The sequence below is a fragment of the Biomphalaria glabrata genome, chromosome 5 (genome assembly GCF_947242115.1).
Source record: "Biomphalaria glabrata chromosome 5, xgBioGlab47.1, whole genome shotgun sequence".
Classification (NCBI taxonomy): Eukaryota; Metazoa; Mollusca; class Gastropoda; family Planorbidae; genus Biomphalaria; species Biomphalaria glabrata.
This window is the reverse complement of record NC_074715.1, coordinates 36,341,291-36,360,745: the sequence shown is the minus strand read 5'-3', so window position 1 is coordinate 36,360,745 and position 19,455 is coordinate 36,341,291. Positions and strand designations below refer to the sequence as shown.

Below are 19,455 nucleotides of genomic sequence, written 5' to 3'. Positions count from 1 at the left end.
GCGTTTCTCTTCAGGTCAGCCCTATCCCCCACAGACAGTTTCACTGAGTTCCGTGTCTCTCTACAGTCAGATCAAGATCGATCCTTGGCTATTCATCAACCTCCAACTTACAAAAGAGGCGCCCCAAACTCCTTCACGCCAAACAATGTCAAATTTCATCCCAGCACTGATATGAAACAGGCTTTCAAAGTCCTTGAAATCAAGCACACCATCCCAGCCAGTTTTCAGGTTGTAGACGAGGACGCTTCCTTATGACCCGAACCAAATGCAGCCATTGTCAATGCACACTTTAGTGTATGGGTGTAGCACAAGCATGGTCAGGACGACTTCAGGGCTACAGTCAAGTAGACTGAATACATAATTCACTACTGAAAATGACTGACAGTGTACTTGACTTGACTTTCACTTGTTCTCCATTAACAAATGGCAATTCCAGGAAAAACAATCATAAATTGCAAATGTTTTATAGATGTCATGACTTCAACTATTCGTCATTCATGGGATGTCACATAATGGCAAGCTATTGAATGTGTTGACTTGTATTCAATAACCACTATAAATAATGTAAATACGGTATTTGGAATGTCTTATGTATATATATTTTCACTATTCCATCTGAATGGAATCTATATTAAATTTCTTTGACGGTTTAGTACTGTAGTTTAAATTTTATTTTCAACATAATAAAAATGAGCCTTTAAAATCCAAACCTGTACACAATCTAGCATACAACATCTTTATGACATTCTCCTCTTTCTGTACTGTCTGATACTACAATTAAACAGATGATTAAACTCAAATGAACAAAAATGGGACTTATTTCTCAAGGAAAATAATAGAATTTCTTCCTACCATAAATTACTTCAAGAACCTAAAACTTAATGTTAAAGACAAATATATAACTAGGCAGCATAGTTTGAAAAGCATTAATGTCAACTGTTTCAATTAAAAAAGAAAAAGCTAGTTGCTTCTTTATTCAATTTATCATTGGCGGAACTCCCAAACTGTATTCAAGGCAAGAGAACATGATGCCTTCATAATTATAACAATTGCCCAATATCAACCTCACCTATACCTATTCTGTTGAAATTCTGCAAACATTAATGCAACATATATTTCCTAAATCTGCTTTTAACCAATTGGGTTAATTTTGTTTTGACAATTAATTTTAGAGTGAACTAAAGTAGGATTCAAGTACAAGTAACACAGAATTCTTGGCACAGAATTAATTCTACAAATGAATTTAGTCTATAATTTTAGATGAATACTAACATTGAATTCAACATGATCTTCTGGAGTGCAACTCACTGGTAAGCAAATGAAACTGACTAAGAAATAAATACAGTTTAAATTTGTTTTCAACGGATAAGGCGAAATCTATTTTGACCTAGTTCTTTAAAACATTGAACATGGACACACACACACACACAATGAGACCAACACTCTGCTCCAGTAGTTTAGAAGAAGAATGTATTTAGTATTCAGCAGATGGAGAATTTCACTAAATGTATATATATTAGAAACTGAACAAACTGACCAACACAATGTCATTAACTAACAAACATCATCAAATGAAGTGATTCTCATTAAGGTTGTCACTGATTATATGGAATTTAATTCTTAGATACCTATCTCTCAAACCAGTTTGCAACCTGTGTTCCATGCACTAACTGTGCAGTGTAAAACATGCACTAATAAATGCCAACTATAATATATGCAAAGAGCACAATGGACATGTTTGAAAAACACTAAATTAGATATTTTTGTTTGAAATCTCAAAGTTAAATTGAAATGTTTAAAATATGATTGGCAAAAAACATACTAGTACCAACTTTCACTTTTATTTCCACACATGTTGGCTCAATACGTAGAAATGTTCTTTGGGAATGAATTTATGACTAATGTACAGCATATTATCAGTGTTTGTATGTTGTAAAAAATAAAATCCAAAAAAAAGAATTTTTAAAATAGTCATTTGAACTTTTAAAAAATATAACTGTTCAATCTGTTAAATAAATAACTAATCTAGGTATTAAGCCTATAAACAACTATAAATGCAATAACATGTTATGGCTAGCCAACATACTTACATTTGTTTCAAATCCCTTAAATTAACAATTCAAAAGAATAATTGAAAAAGAGGTCTTACTCCTTTTTTGAGGGAAATGATTTTGTATAAATTGTGTGTTACTTTGTATTCTAAACAATGCTATTAGAACAGTTTAAGTCTTACTTTCTAGAGGTATAGAACTAAAGAACATAGATCAATATATTTCATTAAGAAAACAAAAATTATGATAAAACAATTCACTTGATCCAATATCTACAAAAAAAAATTTAAAAACATTCATTTTAATCCTGTGATAAGAACACAACAAATTGTATTATCGAAATATAAATGCTTATTATTTTCCAACAATGTCACATCATTTAAACTGAACTCAAGTCTGGCAAATGAATGTCCTGGACTTCAAGTGAAAAATAACTGAATGTGTTCATTTCTGATCAATTGTATGTCATGAAGTAACCAAAAGATGGGATGATGTGTATACATTTTAATACCAACCAAATTTTGTATTGAAGATGTATGGAAGAACTCAACCACACTAGCATATATCACTGCAAGTATAACATCACATCACATAGACTACTAGATCATGTTCTAGTCCACTTTAGTTTCTGACTTATATAAATAATGAGAACTCTAAGACCATACATCATACAGTCAAGGCAATAATCCACATCTGTATATCTTCAGCAAGCATGGTCTTGACAAGAACAATGGAATGAATAGAGTTGGCTAGACACACACACACACATATATACAAGGAATGAGATAATGAAGAGAGCTGGCTAGAAACACACACACACATATATACAAGGAATGAGATAAATAAAAAGTGGAGGACATGAAATCAACTGATTGGCTGGAGACAGCTGGCGCAACAAGAGAAAACAATTCTTGCCAAAAGTGTGCTTTATAATGTTGTGGTAATGAACTCATGAGTGAGCTGACTAGACTTGTCCAATTGTGTCTGTCATAGATGCAAACAAGAAATGTTCATCAAACAAATATTAAATAATAACAATTAGATCAAAGTTAAATTTAAAAAAAAAAAAGGAAGGTAAAAAGGTGAATGCTATGAAGATGTAGAGTCACTAAGATCACATCTGCACATCAGCAGTTCAAACAGTAGACTGAAACACACATGGAATAGAATATATACTACTGGTTAGGCCAGTATGTCATTTAGTACAGAATTGCATACAATAATATACAAAATACATTATGGCTACATTGTCAAGTTAAAATTTTATTTAAAAAAAAAAAAAAAAAAAGAAAAAAGGCTTTGAAATTTACTGTATAAAATAAATATAGCTTTTTAAAGTATTTTTTCTTAAACATGAATTTAAATACAACTATTTACACTTTGGGTCAAAAAGGTCACACCTTACATCTTGTGTTTCATAATTAAGTAAAATAATAAATCTAGCAAATCTTTCTTGAGGTATTTATAGCCACACAATAACATACATTATATATTTAAATATAAATAACTAGCCTGACAGAAAACAGACTAACCCTAAAGTAACATAACTACTATCAGTCAAGAAAATGGTTAACAGCAGCAATTGTTTCTAATACAATAAATCTGTTTGATGCTAGAACACATTTTTATAATTCCAAAATTACCAAGAATCTTAAATAGATCAAATATATATAAAAAAAAAATATTCTAATCCACACTACATTTTTGTTCTAGTACAACTGAAGTGGAACTATAGAAAATGGTCTAACTCAGTCACCGACATGAACAATGTGGACGGAATACATTTTAATTACTGCTGATTTACCATCAATTACAATACTTTAGTGGCAAACAGATCATTTAATAAACACAAGAGCACTTTCACATCATGTAAACAGATAAATATGGTATACTTAACATGTCACACTGTGCGTTCTGGTAAACACTGATAGTACCAGTCCTTCAGTTCAAGAAACCAAGAAAGACTTGTTTCAACATCCATCTTAATGTCATTAAGAGTGTACAGGAATTATTTCTGTGCTGGCAAATTATCATATCACAAATCAGTATGACTCTAGAACATTCTTTTGACATTAGATTTGCATAATTCTGATTGACTGTAAGGCTCATTAAAATAGGCATCAAATATCTATTTCTAAGACATTCACACACAGTTGAGCTTTTGAGAACATTTGAATAGAAGTCAAACAACTGGATAAATGATACACAGAAGAACAACAATTTTTTAACTTTACTAATTTCTTTTGAGTTAAACATTTAAGTCATTGCTATTCTGTTTTAACTCTTTTAGCTGTTGTAACATCTGCTGTTCCTGTGGATGACACTGGCATTACTAAAATTGTATGAGTTTTGCTGGAATTAGGGTTGGTAGCTGTTGTGCGAACAGCCAATGTAGTTGGCAATCCTCCTTGTGTGGTGCTGACTGTATGAGATGGTGCAGCGCCAGTGACAGAGCTGCCTGAGAGTACAACCAATCCACCAGTGGCAGTCAGTCCATTACTGGCAGGTCTCACAGTAATGGTAGGTGTTCCAACCTGACCAATGGTTGGTCGAACTGCAACACCAGTTTGCCCCACAACAGATCCTGGAGAATTGGAAGTGACCAGCATGAGTGTTGTTGGAGTTGGCGTACCTGAGACCATAGTAACTCGCTGGACCATTTGAGGCTGTGATGACAGCATTGAAGGCTGAGAAGAATTGGATGATTCATCATCATCATCCATATCCATATGACCAAGATTAACAGCACTGCTCAAATCATGAAACTAGAAGAAGGATCAAATATTTTTATTACCACAATGTTGATGAGAAAAAAAAATTAATTGCTATACATAAAGCAGGAAAGCTACAGGATTTACACTTACTTGTCTAACCTCTCCCATGACTGCTATTGGTGTCTGACCCGTTGCATTGGCCACTTTATGCTCCACTAAATAGAACATAAATTCGTCATAGAGTAGACGAATCAAGTGAAAAGAACCAAAACTTGCTGCACTTCTTAAAGTGAGGTCTCTAATCACCATTGAGCTGCAGAGCAGAAATAAGGTATAATAGTATCAATATACTACATAAATATCAAAATAAAAATTTCATATAGCAATGTTTCCTTTAATATTTAAATGGTATTTTTTTGGTGGGAGGGGGAGAGAGAGAGAGAAAGAAAAGAAAGAATTAATTTTTTATTAAGAGAGATAATGTCAAGGTTCACATAGCAAAAATGTCCCCTCCTTTTAATGAAGCACACATGAAAAAAATTTTAACTGACCTATAAAATGACCATTTAAGCAGAAATTGCCTAGCTGCCTTGGGGAAATTTTCATTTCCTTCATGTGGTTTGAGCACTTGATTAACTACTCCCTCCAACCACTGAGCCCACTGCTCTAGCGAGTTACCCTGCTTAAGTGTTGCCTTGAAGTCCTGCTCCAACTGTTGCACAAGCAAGTCTTCACATTGACAAACCCATGAGGCTTGTTCCTGCAACGTCAAAAAGTTTGTGGATTATTTTTAATATTGCTAAACCATTCTTCTCTTTACCATTATCACAATGATAAAAACTATTTTCTCAACTAACCTGAACATTAGTGAAATCAACTCTGTTAAGATCAGTCAACATTTGGTTTATCTGAGATGTGTTCTGTAAGACTGCTCGAGCTGCCTGAGCCAAGTGATTCAGAGAGGTGTAGCGACGTAATGTCTGAGCAAAGGCACTAACTGCTCCAAGCTGTAAATGCAACAGCACATGATTAATTAGACAATTTTACACAAAGACTCTCTTAAATTCAAATTCAAATGATTGCTTACTTTAGTTTTCACCATTTCCTCAGGAACATTTTGCATAGCATTTTTCAACCATCCCTCTAAACTTTTGGCAAAGTTTCTGATAGCCTGAGTTAATGAACCTGCAGTAGATACAAATACTCTTATTTTGAACCAAATCATGGGTTTGAATGTTAACAAGTGTATACCACTAATTAACCAAATCTAATGTCATACTTGGAATTGGTCTCAAAACATCTGGAATCAAAACTTCCACAAGTGCTTGATAGAATGCATAGTCAGATCTTCTCACCCAAGTAATTAGTGGTTCATATCGACACAAAATATACAGCTTATCTTTAGGGACTCTTTTTTCCATCTTCTCAAAAGGATCTAGACTGCTGAATAAGGAGAAATAAAGTGAAAAAGTTCAATTATGCTATCATAAAATAAGGTAAACATTTTTATTGATGTGAAACTCAGATATCATCCTACTAGCAGTAATGGAAACAAAGTTTGAAAAAATATTAGGAAATGTTTCTACACCCACATTTGTGAACCAGTGTGCTCGGTGTGCTGTAATGACTCACAACTTTCTTTAACAAAAAGTAGTATTTAATTACTTTCAGTATTTTCTTTACATAACGTTTGAAATGATACTCAGTGTTTTACTACACATGCACAAAACATGCCTTTGAGTGAATTGATTTTCCTAGATTTGTTTGAGCTTTATTCCCCTTCAAGTCTAGTTAGATCAGATGAGGACACGCAAGCATTTGAAATTATTATTACAACTGATATATACTCAATCAATAAAAATATTAACTCCACATTGATATTTAATTTGACAGTTGCAAATTACACTGGATGGCTGCAAGGTTGTGTGGGCAGTTGTCTCAATGGTCCAGAGTTCAAATTCTACCCACTGCCATCCCCAGCTCTCCTGTGGGAGGTTTAGGTAAGGATGTAATAATCTTCAACTCTGCATGAAAAAGCAAAAAAAAAATACTAAATGTGCTTTACTGCACAAACATGCATAAAAAGCATGCAAGATACAATTGTTTGTACATTTAGATGAAAGAACTTTTTTTTTCACTTGGCATCTAACAGTTAGTGCAGGCAGTCTGAATATGATACATTAATGCTTTAACTGGCAACATCTGTCTCAAACAAACTAGATCTATAAGGATGCAAAGTGTTTTGAAAGCAAAAAATGCTTGAATTTTTGAAATGCTTTATAAGTATGAACTACAATCCTTTTTTTTTTTTTTTTATTGTTATTAAAATATCCATGGATGAAAAGGTACAGTACTCTTGTCCTCATAAAATGCTTAAAATGTGATAAAGCTTTTAAAGTTCTAAAGCAAGCCCAGTCAGAAGAGGTGCAATGTGACAAAGAATGTTCAGCAATAAAATTGTTTTGTTTTTTTATCTGAAATTTATTAAATTAATTTTTTTTGTATGACACACTTTCATGCTAGTGTAAATTTAGTATTGCCTTTAAAATGTTTCCATTTTTTACATTTATTCAATGTTATATATATATATATGTTATATATATATATAATCCAGTAAATAAATTTAGATTAAGAAAGAAAACAAAAGTTTTGAATGCATAAATCAATAAAACGGTATGAGATTGAAAAGTGTGGTATTTAATCTAAAATTAAATGATCTGGATCAGGGGTGGGCAACTTTTTTGTATCGAGGGCCGCATTAAAAAAAAATTGGGAATGGCGGGCCGCATATATATATATATATATATAACTTAGAAAGATGCGCTAGCTAACTCTGTACAATGCCTTTTAATTCATATTTTTCATATTTACGCTGTATTATTTTACGTTTCTTTTTCTTTTCCACACTCCACCTTGAGAAATTACAAGAAGAGTTAGCAATTTTTGAAAACAATTACGATTTTTAACCATATTGAAGGACATACTAAATCAAGAGACCCGAACAAGACTCTGGCCACAAAGCCCTCCTATAAAACATAAACTGTATGGAGAACTGCCTGGTCTGGAAGCCACTAGTGAGCTGATGGTATTGAAAACTGGATCTTGACGTCTTAAAATTTGCTTTTATAAATTGCATAATTAAGGAATCTAAATAAGTGTTGTACTTTGAATCGTTTCACTAGTAATAGTTTCACCTTTCAGCAAAGGAAAATGACAAAACCTGTTTTCTTCAGCGTGGTTGTAGAAATGGGGAAAGCCTCGTTTGAAAAGATTTAACATGCATTTACATTTCATAGGCAAACAACCCATTGCAATAAGTCGTATGAAAAACATGAAGTCTGTCTTTCACTCTTCATTAGAAATATTAGTAACAAAGTCACAGTCAATTTCCTTCAAGGAACATAATGTTTTCTTCTTTGAGATAGTGTAATTTTCTCAATTGCCTTGCCCATACTAATTAGCGAATAGTGTAATTTTCTCAATTGCCTTGCCCATACTAATTAGCGAATACATTGGGTTATTTAGTTCCTTATTCGGAACTACCCGTATACAACATTCGATACTCTCTTAGGTTTCTTTTCTAAAATATAAGAAATAAAAATAAAATGAAATTTAATGCAGCTTTTTGCAAAATTTCGTGTTTAGAGTTTATGGTTCTATATATAAAAAAAAACAACTATTTTTCTCAGTCGGCTGCCGCATCTGTCATCTTATTCCAAGCCTACCCAACACTCAACACAGTTCTTCATAGCATTGACTAAATACTGATTAGAGATTGTGACTTCAATTGACTGTATTGATGTAGAGCCAATAAGCATACTCTTCGTTTGCTTGAAACTTTTTATTATAAGAAAGTTTCATTAATTTATATAGATATTATTTTTAATATATTTGCATTTTATAAGTATATACTGTGGGCACACCTGATTTATGTAGGTGTCGGCGGGCCGCATAAAACACTCCAGCGGGCCGCATGTGGCCGCCGTAATTTGCCCGCCCCTGATCTAGATCAACACAGTTGAGCAGCATTTCTCAAATTGTGATTTGCACCCCTTAAATCCTGTCAAGTGGGGCATGATATCCTGACAAGAAAGGAGTGGTGCGCGAATCTGGTAAATTTATGTTTCAAAAGAAGAAATATTTTCATTGGAGTTTAAAATCTATGTTAGAATATTAAGCAAGTAAAAAAAATTATTAACAAGGTAGGACCTTTTAATATATATATACTGTTACAATTTTCTGAGCTTGTGTGAAAAAAAATCAAGTATTAGTTTACGCTTTTCCAAAAAGTAATTATTTTAGACTTTTTAAATTTAAAAATCATAAGTTTTTCATCTCAGAAACATTGAAAAAATTTTTAAGATTATTTTTGTAAGGAAAAAATAAATCTGGGTACATTTTCAGAATTAAAAAAATATTTGTAAAATTCCCATCACTGTAATTTGTTAAGGTCATATTTTAAATTCATTTGTTTATTACTATGATGTAGTGACTAATAATATGGAAAATATTATAACTATTCCAAATCAATTTTTTAAAATATACTTACGGTGAATCTGGAGATGGATTTCTCCAAAATGTTTGCCAAAGATTTTCAATCAAGTTGAAATGTAAATTAACAACAACATCTACAACAGCCTGTAAATAAACAAAACAATAAAGAGAGATTGTAATATAAATATGCAATGGCTGTGAAAATAAATAGTTTTGAGTTTGAGTTTTTGGCACATCAGCACAATTTAGGCCATGTCATGCCCATAATCCTTCAAAGATTACTCTCCCTTTATATCACAAGAGCTAAATTCCAGACAGTTAAATCATTAAAAGCAAGGACTATTCACAGTTAAAATAGTAAAAATTTATGAATTCAATAAACATCTGCTGTAAATATTATATGTTCGCAACCTCCCTGCCCTACCACAAATCAAACCTTCGCAGACAATCCCACCTCCTGGACAAAGCCCAGTACCTTCCCAGGGTCGACATTATTGAACAGTGTTTTTAAGTTTAGAAATGTTTTCATTGACAAAAAATACATTTAGCATTTTTAAAACAAAAAAAGTATCCATTTACTTTGAAGTCTATTAATTGCATGAAAATTGAAATACTCTATTATTACTACACTAGCTAATACAAAATTAGGCTTATTAATAGTAGTTTGAAACTTTGAATAAAAATACTTAATGAGCATAAATTGACCACATCACAGCAAAGAATCAAATTCAAATAGAAGTGAGCCTAGGCAGTTTTATTATGCACAGTTTCACTGTGGAACTCAGGTGGAAATGATCATTAGAGAAAATAATTTTGACCAATAGGATAGCAAAACACTCCTGCTTTAAACACTAAAGATCAAATACTTTGCACTGGCAGGGATGAAAAAAAGCACAAAAAAAAAATTAAAAAATGTCACTATCCACACACTGTTCCTCAAAGGCATGTTTTTATGATGGTCACCTGCATGGCTGATGAGGTACAGAGTAGGAATATGGGGGAATTTCCATGGTGTGCTGGGTCTTTGGCCTCGCTTCTGACCCGAGAGTCTTTGGATCTTTTCCAGACAGAAGTTTGTTCTGACGGGCAGATGCAAGCAAGCTTCCATAGAGCTAGAGTCATAGAGTCAACTCTTAGGACAATTAGGACGAAGAAGAATGCACTAAGTCAGATAGGGCCGGTCTTATGCAGCGCGTAGTTAAATAGATAGAAAAAGGCTTGCAAGTCCTTAACCCAGAATAGATTTTAGGTTTCAACCTATTTGGTGTTTTGATTTTAAATCAATTTAGTTTTTTTTTTATTTTATAGCATCTATTTCAATCATCTCTAGAATAGGAGTTTAAGTGCTGAATTTGAATTTTAAGGCTAAAAGTGGTTTAGTTAGATTTTTTCTAAGTCAAATGGATTCAAAGTTTGTTATTAATGAAGTGTATTTTTTTAAATTGAATTAATTGTTTAAACTACATAAGGAGTCTAGATATAGATCTAGACCTGGTTAATCTAAAAGTAGTGAATCTATATATGTAGGCCTACTTAAAACAAATCTAAAAGTATCATAATCAAGATGTGATCTCTTAATTATCAGACTATTATCATTTTCACTGTGTACTAATAGAAATTAGTTTCTAGGTAGTAGTTTCTATCTTTTGATTTCTGATTATTATACCAATATTGATGCTTTTTTAAAAATATAATTTACATCTAGATGCAAGACAAATATTTGTTCTAAATGTAGATCTTTGAATTTTTATTTTTCATAGAATAGAGCTTCCCAATGTACAAGCACACAAGAACTGTAGGAGGTATAAAGATCTACCAATATGTCCAAAATTTATGTTACGCTATGTTTATGAGTTTTAAAAAAATATGTCAGACCCCCACCTTTGTATACCTCAAATAGCTGCCAGTGGTTTGTAAAACTTGCATATCCTGCAGGTTATAGGGGAAAATAGGGTAACCTACAGTGGAGTTCCACAGTACTGAGTACTTTAGATTTGGTCAGGAAAAATGAAACAGTCCCATCCACCAGGACATTCCTCCTCACATAGGTCAAAGGCTGTAGTGACAGCCCTTTAACAATTATGGTGTGGTACAGTGAAGGACTATTAAGATATCCATCATGGAACTTAACCTCTGGTAGGGAGAACCAGGCTTGGCTCAAGAAGTCATAACCTTGCAAAAGGAATCTAACTAAATGATCAGTGAAAAGCCAATTTCATAAATCCTGACCAAAGGTCAAAATCTTTTCCTTTGGTCAAGGATTACAATGCTTGACTCTTTCTTGTTGACAAAACCAAAATTTGTAAATTAGATTTTGTAGCACTCTTGCACCGATGCGTGTGAGAAGGCTAGGGTTAAGAACATAATTTGTTGTTAAAGCTTTTATCAAAATTTTACCAACTGTTTTATTTATTTGTTTCTATATCCATTAATTAACTTTTAATTATTAACAGGCTTGTATTTTGTCAATATTTTTATTTAAACTGCTTCAGACTTATAAAAGTTATGTTGAATACTAATTATTTTTTAAAATAATCCAATGTAATCTATTTAACAAGTGTGTTGATTACCTCAGCATGCTCTCTGTACATCTTCTCAAAGGCTCTAATATCATCAAGAGCTATACCATCTGGGAATTGCACAAGGCTAATATCCACACTTCCAAAAGAAGGAAGAGCATGAGATGCATCCCCCAAAAATTGAGTGTGTTGTTGCTGTTGAGAATGGGCACCATCCGACTGTCCACCACCTTGTGTACCAGCTGGTCCCCCATCACCATCTGAACCTTCTTGCTTTTGGCTAGTCAGTCTGAAACAGAAACAAAAATTAACACATGTCTAAACATAAATATAGTAGTTACAAATATTTTTCTATCTCTAACCAATCAGTAAATTTAATTTGTTTTTTTAAAAGGTTTATTCTTCTACCCACTTTTTGCTTGTATACATCGGTTGCTGCCTTAATGCCATTGTCTGATCATCTGTAAATTGGTTTAGGGATGAATTAGCCCTAATTCGAATCCCATAGTAGTGATATTTAGAATTACCTCTGAAAAAAGAAAAATGAAGTAAAGATTTTTTTTCGTAATTAAGTCTTGTTTACAAACTATTCAATTTAGAATTGATCTTTTTACATAATTTGGCAAAAAAGAAGAAAAAAAAGGTAATGCAATGTCCTTCTATTACCCAAACTACTAATCTAGCTTTTGTAAACTTGCAATGTAATAAGTACATTTAATATTTAAAATTTGTGTTAATGCTTTCCAGCAACTATAACATGCATGATGGACACATGAAAGGCAAAGGACGTAATTATCTTCTATTTTCAAGTAAAGTCTGTAATTTTTAAAATAACTAGTTGTTAAATCAAAGGGTCCGCTGGTTCATGTTATCCCTTTTTTCGTAATATTTAATTCACCATTTCCTCTCATCAAAAAAGTTAGTCCCTAGTGCTGTCTTTATGTATGTATGGTTTTAACATTTTGCTTCACATTTGTATTAATATTTCAGCTGAATTGCTACATACTCAATGAAGCTCCTATAAAAAAAGTATTTATGTTGTTTGTTTTGTTATATTTAGAGATATACAGTTAATATAGAGCCATTGTTTGTCAATTATATGCCTAAAGGAGGAGTGGTCAAGAGGCTAAGTATGCTTGAAATTGACTTGGCCTGGCTACTTATGAAGGGGGCTCGAGGTTCAACACCCGACTCAAGCAGAGTTGTATTTACTGAGCGCCTTAAGGCAGCATGGAAAAACCTTCTCACAGATACCCCCCTCCCCCCCCACGAGTCCACAAATGAGATTGGATCATAGCGCTCTGAGCATAGTATAAGCATGAAAGTAGCGCTATATAAAAGCTATAATTTATTTGATGGCTATTTATGTGTCAGTTCTGTTTGCATTGTTAGTAAAGGTGAGTATTTTGGGCTGGGTGGGTGGGGCATTTGACTGTTCACCTCTGGGTGGCAAATGCAACTGAAAGATCTTTAGATATGGGGGGTCTAATAGTTTTTTCGCTTGGTCCTGTGTTCTTGCTAGCCGGAGTTGTTGAATTGGAACATCCATGGTTCATGCCCTGATCCATTATTTTGCTATATTATAAGTAATTCAGCATTTTCTTTCTTTAAAATTTTGGTCACTAGTGCTGCGTTTATGTATGTAATTTGTATGTATCATCCATTTCTTAAGCCAAATTATTCCTTTAAAATATGCCTATGCTATCAAGTAAACTAAGAATACTATATATTTTTTTTTTAATAATTAGGTATAAAGAATAAGAAGGTGTTTTTTTTCATCAATAATTGCTTTTTGTACACATTTCAACAGAAACCAATAATGGAATTTATGTAAAAAAATAAATAGGCCTTACCTTGTTCCCAAACGTCTGGTACGAAGTCCTAAGAAAACTGATCGGATAAGTTTTCCAAAGGATGCAGGATTCATTGGATCTAAGCCCTGTTCTTGACAATGTCTTAAATAGTGATAGTAGAGGGTACTACGAGGTAAGCTAACCCCTTCAGCTGTTTCATAATTGTCAATTAACCACTGAACCTAGGAAGATATGATAATTAATTGCAACAATTTAAAAGCAAAAATCTAAATTTTTACAAATTTTATCCAGCAAAATGACAACGGATGTTTGACAATTTTAAAAACTATGTATTTTGTTTTTTTAACACTTGAGTAGAATCCTAATAAGCTACAGGTAAACCATAACCACACAATTTAGACTATTATATATTTTACTTAACATGTCAATAGCAACAATATTTGTTTAAAATATAATTTGTATCAGATTCTTTTAATTGAATGTTGCTAACTCTATCCATCTAAATACTTTTAAGAGTATAAAATTTGTAATAATTCATAAAGATTAGTTTTTTTTTGTCCTCATGTTTTGTAAACTACCCAAGAAGACATAGAAGTTGTGGAATGCCTGAACAAAATAAGGCTTAACATGGTAATCATTAGACTTTTGTTTCAAGAAACATTTTTATAATGGTAATATAAACATTATAAAATATGAGAACAAGAAAGGTTCTTACAAACACCACAGGTTAAAAGTTTTAATAGAACAGCATTATCAATTAATAAATGGAAGAAAAAAAAACAACAACACTAGATTGAAACAACTTTTTTTGGCTTTTCAACCAAACCAAATATGTTGTTTAAGCTCACCATAAAGTGGAGTTGGTATAGTAAGTTTGTCATTGAAGTTTGTTTTAAAAAGATAAATACTAGGTGATTGAAATTCAAAGCAATAAAGACAAAATATTTCCTTTGTTGATAGGCTCGTTCACACCGTTCAAAGCATGGTTGTCTAAATACATTTCAGATGTTTGTCCTTAAACTATTTTAATTAGAAATAAAGCATGCATTAATAATAAGGGGTCAAAATAAAACATGAACAACATTTATACCAAAGCTTATTCTCAAGAATGTCTTTTTTTAAAACTACTACTATAAAAGATCTGCCATGCCAACAAACTGATTCTTCTGGTGCTACACAAATACAAGTGAAGATCAAGCAGACCACACATAGACAAATCAGCTTTATGTACACTGCATTTGTCAATTAGAAATGAATGGAAACTGTTTCATGCAAATACAAACTTTAGAGCTGACTAATAAAATACTTTGAATTTCAAGCACATCTTGCCTAGGAACTAAACCAGTCAACAAAAGCAATTAAATATTCAATTAAACAAATGAAAAAAAAAACATTTTCAATATTAACAATCGGTTATTAAAATTAATTAATTATAGCAATAGACTTCAATTTAATTTTTAGAAAAGGGGCATTTGCAGCTGACCTAATTCAATGGAGGTCAATAAAAATTCAAAGTATGAACAAACACGCATAGCAACAAAAAAAAAAAAAGAAAGAAAATGCTTGACCTCCAGAGGATTAGGGCTACAGCATGATACAGCTTGCTAACCAACCACACTTTGGCGGGCGTGAAGGAGCCTTACCTCTTTTGTATGCAAATTGCTCAGCTCTGCCAGAGGAGTGTGGTTCTTTAAAAAAAGGAAGAGAAAACCGAAAATAGGGAAATAATAACCATGTGTCATTTGTTAAACAGTTCTAACAACTCCCTAAACTTGACAATTTTAATAATAGGTTTGTTCATTTGAAATGTTTCTACAATAGTTGGGACAACAATATGGTGTTCTATGCTAGTTGACTAAGAATATCTGCTCAATAACATCACAAAGCCGGGAATTTTAAAGTTGCTGATAACCTTATTCATTTCATTGTTTTATTTTAGAAACTAGCATCAATAAATAAAAAAATAGAATAAAAAACCTTTGAAAGGAAGACTCCCAATGGAGGGAATCAAAAAGTCAAAGCATAATTTAATAGGTTACACATTAAGAAAAACTCTCATATATTTGAAGAATACTAAAATGCCAAGAGGTCTGGCAAAAAAAATATGGAAGAAAGAAATTTTGTTAACTCAAGTTTCACACTACTAAAGAATGTATCTAAATGTAGCTAAAATCTGGAAAACACAAGATTTGACAATAAAATAAAAATTCAACCTTTAAATTGCATCAAATAAATATTTGTTGATTAAATGATTGATGAAATAACATTCTGGCTCATATGTCTGTCATAAAATGTTTTTTCTTACTACTGATTACTTTAACAAATATTGATAATGCTGCTGCCAAAAAATCTATCTTTAAAAAAATTCACTTTCTTTTGGCTTATTTTCAACATTATTCTCTTGAATGTACTCCTAATTATACTTTTGTAAAAGGCACATTTTTCTCTTCAATTTACTTCTTATTGTACTGTGACATTATTTCAAATGAAATAGTGAATTTACTTGTTCTTTGGGATTCTTTAATCATCTAAAATCGCATAAGGCTATTGATGATGAAGTGAATTATAAAAAATGACAGATATTAAAATTAGCGGCACTCTGACATTGACTATTGTTTTAAATTATGAAAACACCCAAGGAGGGCTAACAAAAAATGTGTAACATTTATTAGAAGTATTTCATATGAAACATAATTCTCAGCCCAGAACAGTGTACCGTACTGTAATGCCTCAATGTTTATAACAATTGTGTCCTTGCCAATCACTTTGAAAGTTAACACAATAATTGAGATTTAATGTTCAAAATGGTAAAAAACTTATTGCAGCAAAAACCTAAAATATAATATATTTGTTTTTAATTCTTTCTTAAGAATCAATACAAAACAACAACAAAATCTAATAGAACATATATTTTATGAGATCTTATTTAAAAAAAAAAAAAGTTAAAAAAAATGATAGTGTTAGTTTAAAAAAAAAATCTTTATTTACTTAGGTTAGCCATAATTAGTGAAACACATATCTATTGATAAAATGAAATTTAATAAAGCTAATTTTGGTAAAATAAATATTAGGCTTTTTAGATATACATAAATAGACCCTAATTTTTTTCAACAAAACACTATATACACATATATGTCACACTTGAAAAAGAATTAATCCACACACACAAAAAAAAATGTTATGACCATTAATAACTTACTGTTACAGGTGAGGCCCTGGTAGTATGAGTTAGGGGTGCCCCATCACTGTCAACTGTGCCACTTTGGATGATGTAGGTTCCACCACCACCAGGTATAATTTGTCCTTGAAGAGCTTGCACTGATGTACCAACAGGCATTAGACTTTGTGCTACCTATGCAACACACAAGTATTGAAATAATAAGGTGGAGTCAATGACAGACATCAGGAAAGAAAATGTGAACTAAATGAGAGCTCCTCATTGCACAAAAAGAAATTCTTTATTAGCAAAATAGTCAAAAACCTAAATTCAAATGTAATTTATATTCAATAAACTGCCAGTACCACCTGATTCAATATTCTAACTTCATCATACTGACATTTGTACTGTTGTTGTTTTGTTTTTTTTTGTACAATTTGACTAAGAATGCATCACTATGCAAACAAGCCAATTTCATATCTGTAAGTGCTAGTAAATTTATGTTGAAAAGAAATTGCTTATTTTTTTAACTGAAACATTTTGTGCACTCATCATTAACATGTTCACACAACTATCAGTGGGGGACTAGGGGTCAAATAAAGTTACAGAATGTAGGTCATTAGTAATATAACTGCTAAATAATAATCCAACAGAGCCTCTGTGGCTTCATTGTTTACTGTGCATAGAAGTCAGAAAGCTTTACAGGACAGATATGTAGTTTGGATAGACGTCAGATAGCTTTACAGGACAGATATGTAGTTTGGATTGAAGTCAGATAGCTTTACAGGACAGATATGTAGTTTGGATTGAAGCCAGATAGCTTTACAGGACAGATATGTATGCAATGTTCACGCTACACTCCTGATGCATTAGGATGCATTATTTTTAAAAAAACTTTCACAGAAAGGCTTATCATGGCTTATTCAGAGTGAGAACAGAAGCATGGTTACTAAAATCTGACTAGTCAAGATATTGACAAACAATTCTTACCTGTCCTCCTTGAGCAGTTTGATAATATGTTCCAGAAACATTGGTATACATTGTTCCTTGTGTATAATCACCATAACTGTGCCTATAAAATTCATTTAAAAAAATTGTGTTAAAAAACAAATCTGTAGTAAATATTAAAAAAAAAAAAAAAAAAAAAGATTTTGAAAGATTTTGCATGTGCAATCTTTCTTCATTAACCAGCTTATCCTATCAAAATAAATGTGATATGAATGTAAGATTCAAGAGAAACTAAACTTCAAAATAAAAAAAGTGTGAAACTGAAAACAGACTATACACATCAATGCAGCATGGTTGGGATTGGTTGTTCTAAGGAGCCTAAAATGTACAATGGCTGAACAAATACAAAATTTCTCACTTCAAGATCCCCCAAGCTAGATGATAGTGATAGTTTTCAGGAGAACTGAAGGTCGACATAAAAAATTGTGTTCATTTAAAACAAAATTTTGTAATATAATTAACTCTTTCATTAAATTCTTTTATTGTACTAGGACTTTGTTTATTTAAAAACTTATAGTTACAGAACAAAAGTACAAACATTTGCTTCAAAAATATCATTTTATAAACTAAAATAGCATTTTTAACTTTCTACGTTCCTTTAGAAATAAGCTTTATTATACAAATAAAGTAATAAACCTAATTAACCACAATCCATTATTAGTTAATTGAATTCTAAAAAAAAAAAAAAGTCAATTTTGTTATTTTAGATAGTTGTAAACCAAAAAAAAAAAAAATGTTAGAATTACTACAAGTAAAAGAACATTTTGAGGAACAATATATAAAAGCAAAGATGACAATCATGCCCTTCTTTCTTTAGTATATAAATCTAAAAATGTCTAAAAAAAAAATAATAAGTCATGCTGAAGGATTGCTTTTCTTTGATTTTAGAGTAAAGAAATATATAGAAATAGTTGAAAAATAAAAATGTCTATCAGCACTAAGTATAATACTGGCAGTTTTATTTATAAAAAAAAAAAGTACCTAGCCTTCAGCACCAGGTCCTTAGGCCTATAATAAAAATATATCATTATATATTCAGTACAGCAATAGATTTTTCTGAACTTGTATTATTATTTGTGATTTTTAAAAACTCTTTTTAAACAATACAACATTTTAGGTGATGTTAAAAAAGCATGCTTAATACACAACACAATTTGAAAGAAAACTGGCAAGAAATGTAAAATACTATCCTTGTAAGTAATATTTAAAATTGATGAATGTTTTGATAAATAAATGTAATTTTTAAAAAGTTCCACTATAAACAGGTTTACAATACAGGTTTTTATATTCCTAAAATCATAAATTTTAATAAGAAGATTAAGGAAGATACAAAGTTTTACACTGCTATGAAATAGAGTGAGTATATGTTTTTATAAGCTTAGTTCTCAATTTGATGTTAGCTATGTGCATGTTCGCCTATTAAAAACCCTCAGCCTTCTCTTTAGAATGTTACTTGCTTAAAACCAATGAAGTTCTGTGGTACAACTCTCTTGGAAATTATTTCTTATCATAGAAAACAAATGTTTTTGAAATTAAACTATTTCAGATATCCTACTTAAAACAAAGCATTGCTTTTGTACTTTCTATATATTCACATTGACCATAACATCTGAGCTTGTGTGCTTTTTCCATCTACATTGACAAGCAGACATCATTGGTCAATTGTTTGACAAGATGTTTAGTATGCTTTCTATTTAG

General features: G+C 31.6%; 2 protein-coding genes across 21 annotated transcripts in view; one reads left to right on the top strand and one right to left on the bottom strand.

Moving 5' to 3' along the window:
- The window catches only part of LOC106059450 (uncharacterized), a 63,566-nt gene extending 62,353 nt beyond the window's left edge, over positions 1–1,213 (top strand). For all 5 annotated transcript variants that reach the window (XM_056029020.1, XM_056029024.1, XM_056029022.1 and 2 more), the window contains exon 6: positions 15–1,213. In XM_056029020.1, coding sequence (XP_055884995.1) covers positions 15–255 — 241 coding nt within the window. In that variant the 3' untranslated portion in view covers positions 256–1,213. The remainder of the gene's footprint in view (positions 1–14) is intronic.
- A 235-nt stretch (positions 1,214–1,448) lies between these two features.
- The window catches only part of LOC106062794 (DNA-binding protein RFX2-like), a 28,786-nt gene continuing 10,779 nt past the window's right edge, over positions 1,449–19,455 (bottom strand). For 10 of the 16 annotated variants that reach the window (XM_013221120.2, XM_056029016.1, XM_056029017.1 and 7 more), the window contains 14 exons: positions 18,739–18,765; positions 17,740–17,821; positions 16,792–16,944; positions 15,236–15,280; positions 13,632–13,813; positions 12,191–12,307; positions 11,830–12,067; positions 9,315–9,403; positions 6,045–6,208; positions 5,853–5,950; positions 5,623–5,772; positions 5,317–5,525; positions 4,916–5,078; positions 1,449–4,816 (listed from right to left, as the gene is read on the bottom strand). In XM_013221120.2, the coding sequence (XP_013076574.1) occupies positions 4,319–4,816; positions 4,916–5,078; positions 5,317–5,525; positions 5,623–5,772; positions 5,853–5,950; positions 6,045–6,208; positions 9,315–9,403; positions 11,830–12,067; positions 12,191–12,307; positions 13,632–13,813; positions 15,236–15,280; positions 16,792–16,944; positions 17,740–17,821; positions 18,739–18,765 (2,215 nt within the window). In that variant the 3' untranslated portion in view covers positions 1,449–4,318. The remainder of the gene's footprint in view (positions 4,817–4,915; positions 5,079–5,316; positions 5,526–5,622; positions 5,773–5,852; positions 5,951–6,044; positions 6,209–9,314; positions 9,404–11,829; positions 12,068–12,190; positions 12,308–13,631; positions 13,814–15,235; positions 15,281–16,791; positions 16,945–17,739; positions 17,822–18,738; positions 18,766–19,455) is intronic. The other 6 variants (XM_013221133.2, XM_013221177.2, XM_013221126.2 and 3 more) reach the window with 5 other exon arrangements.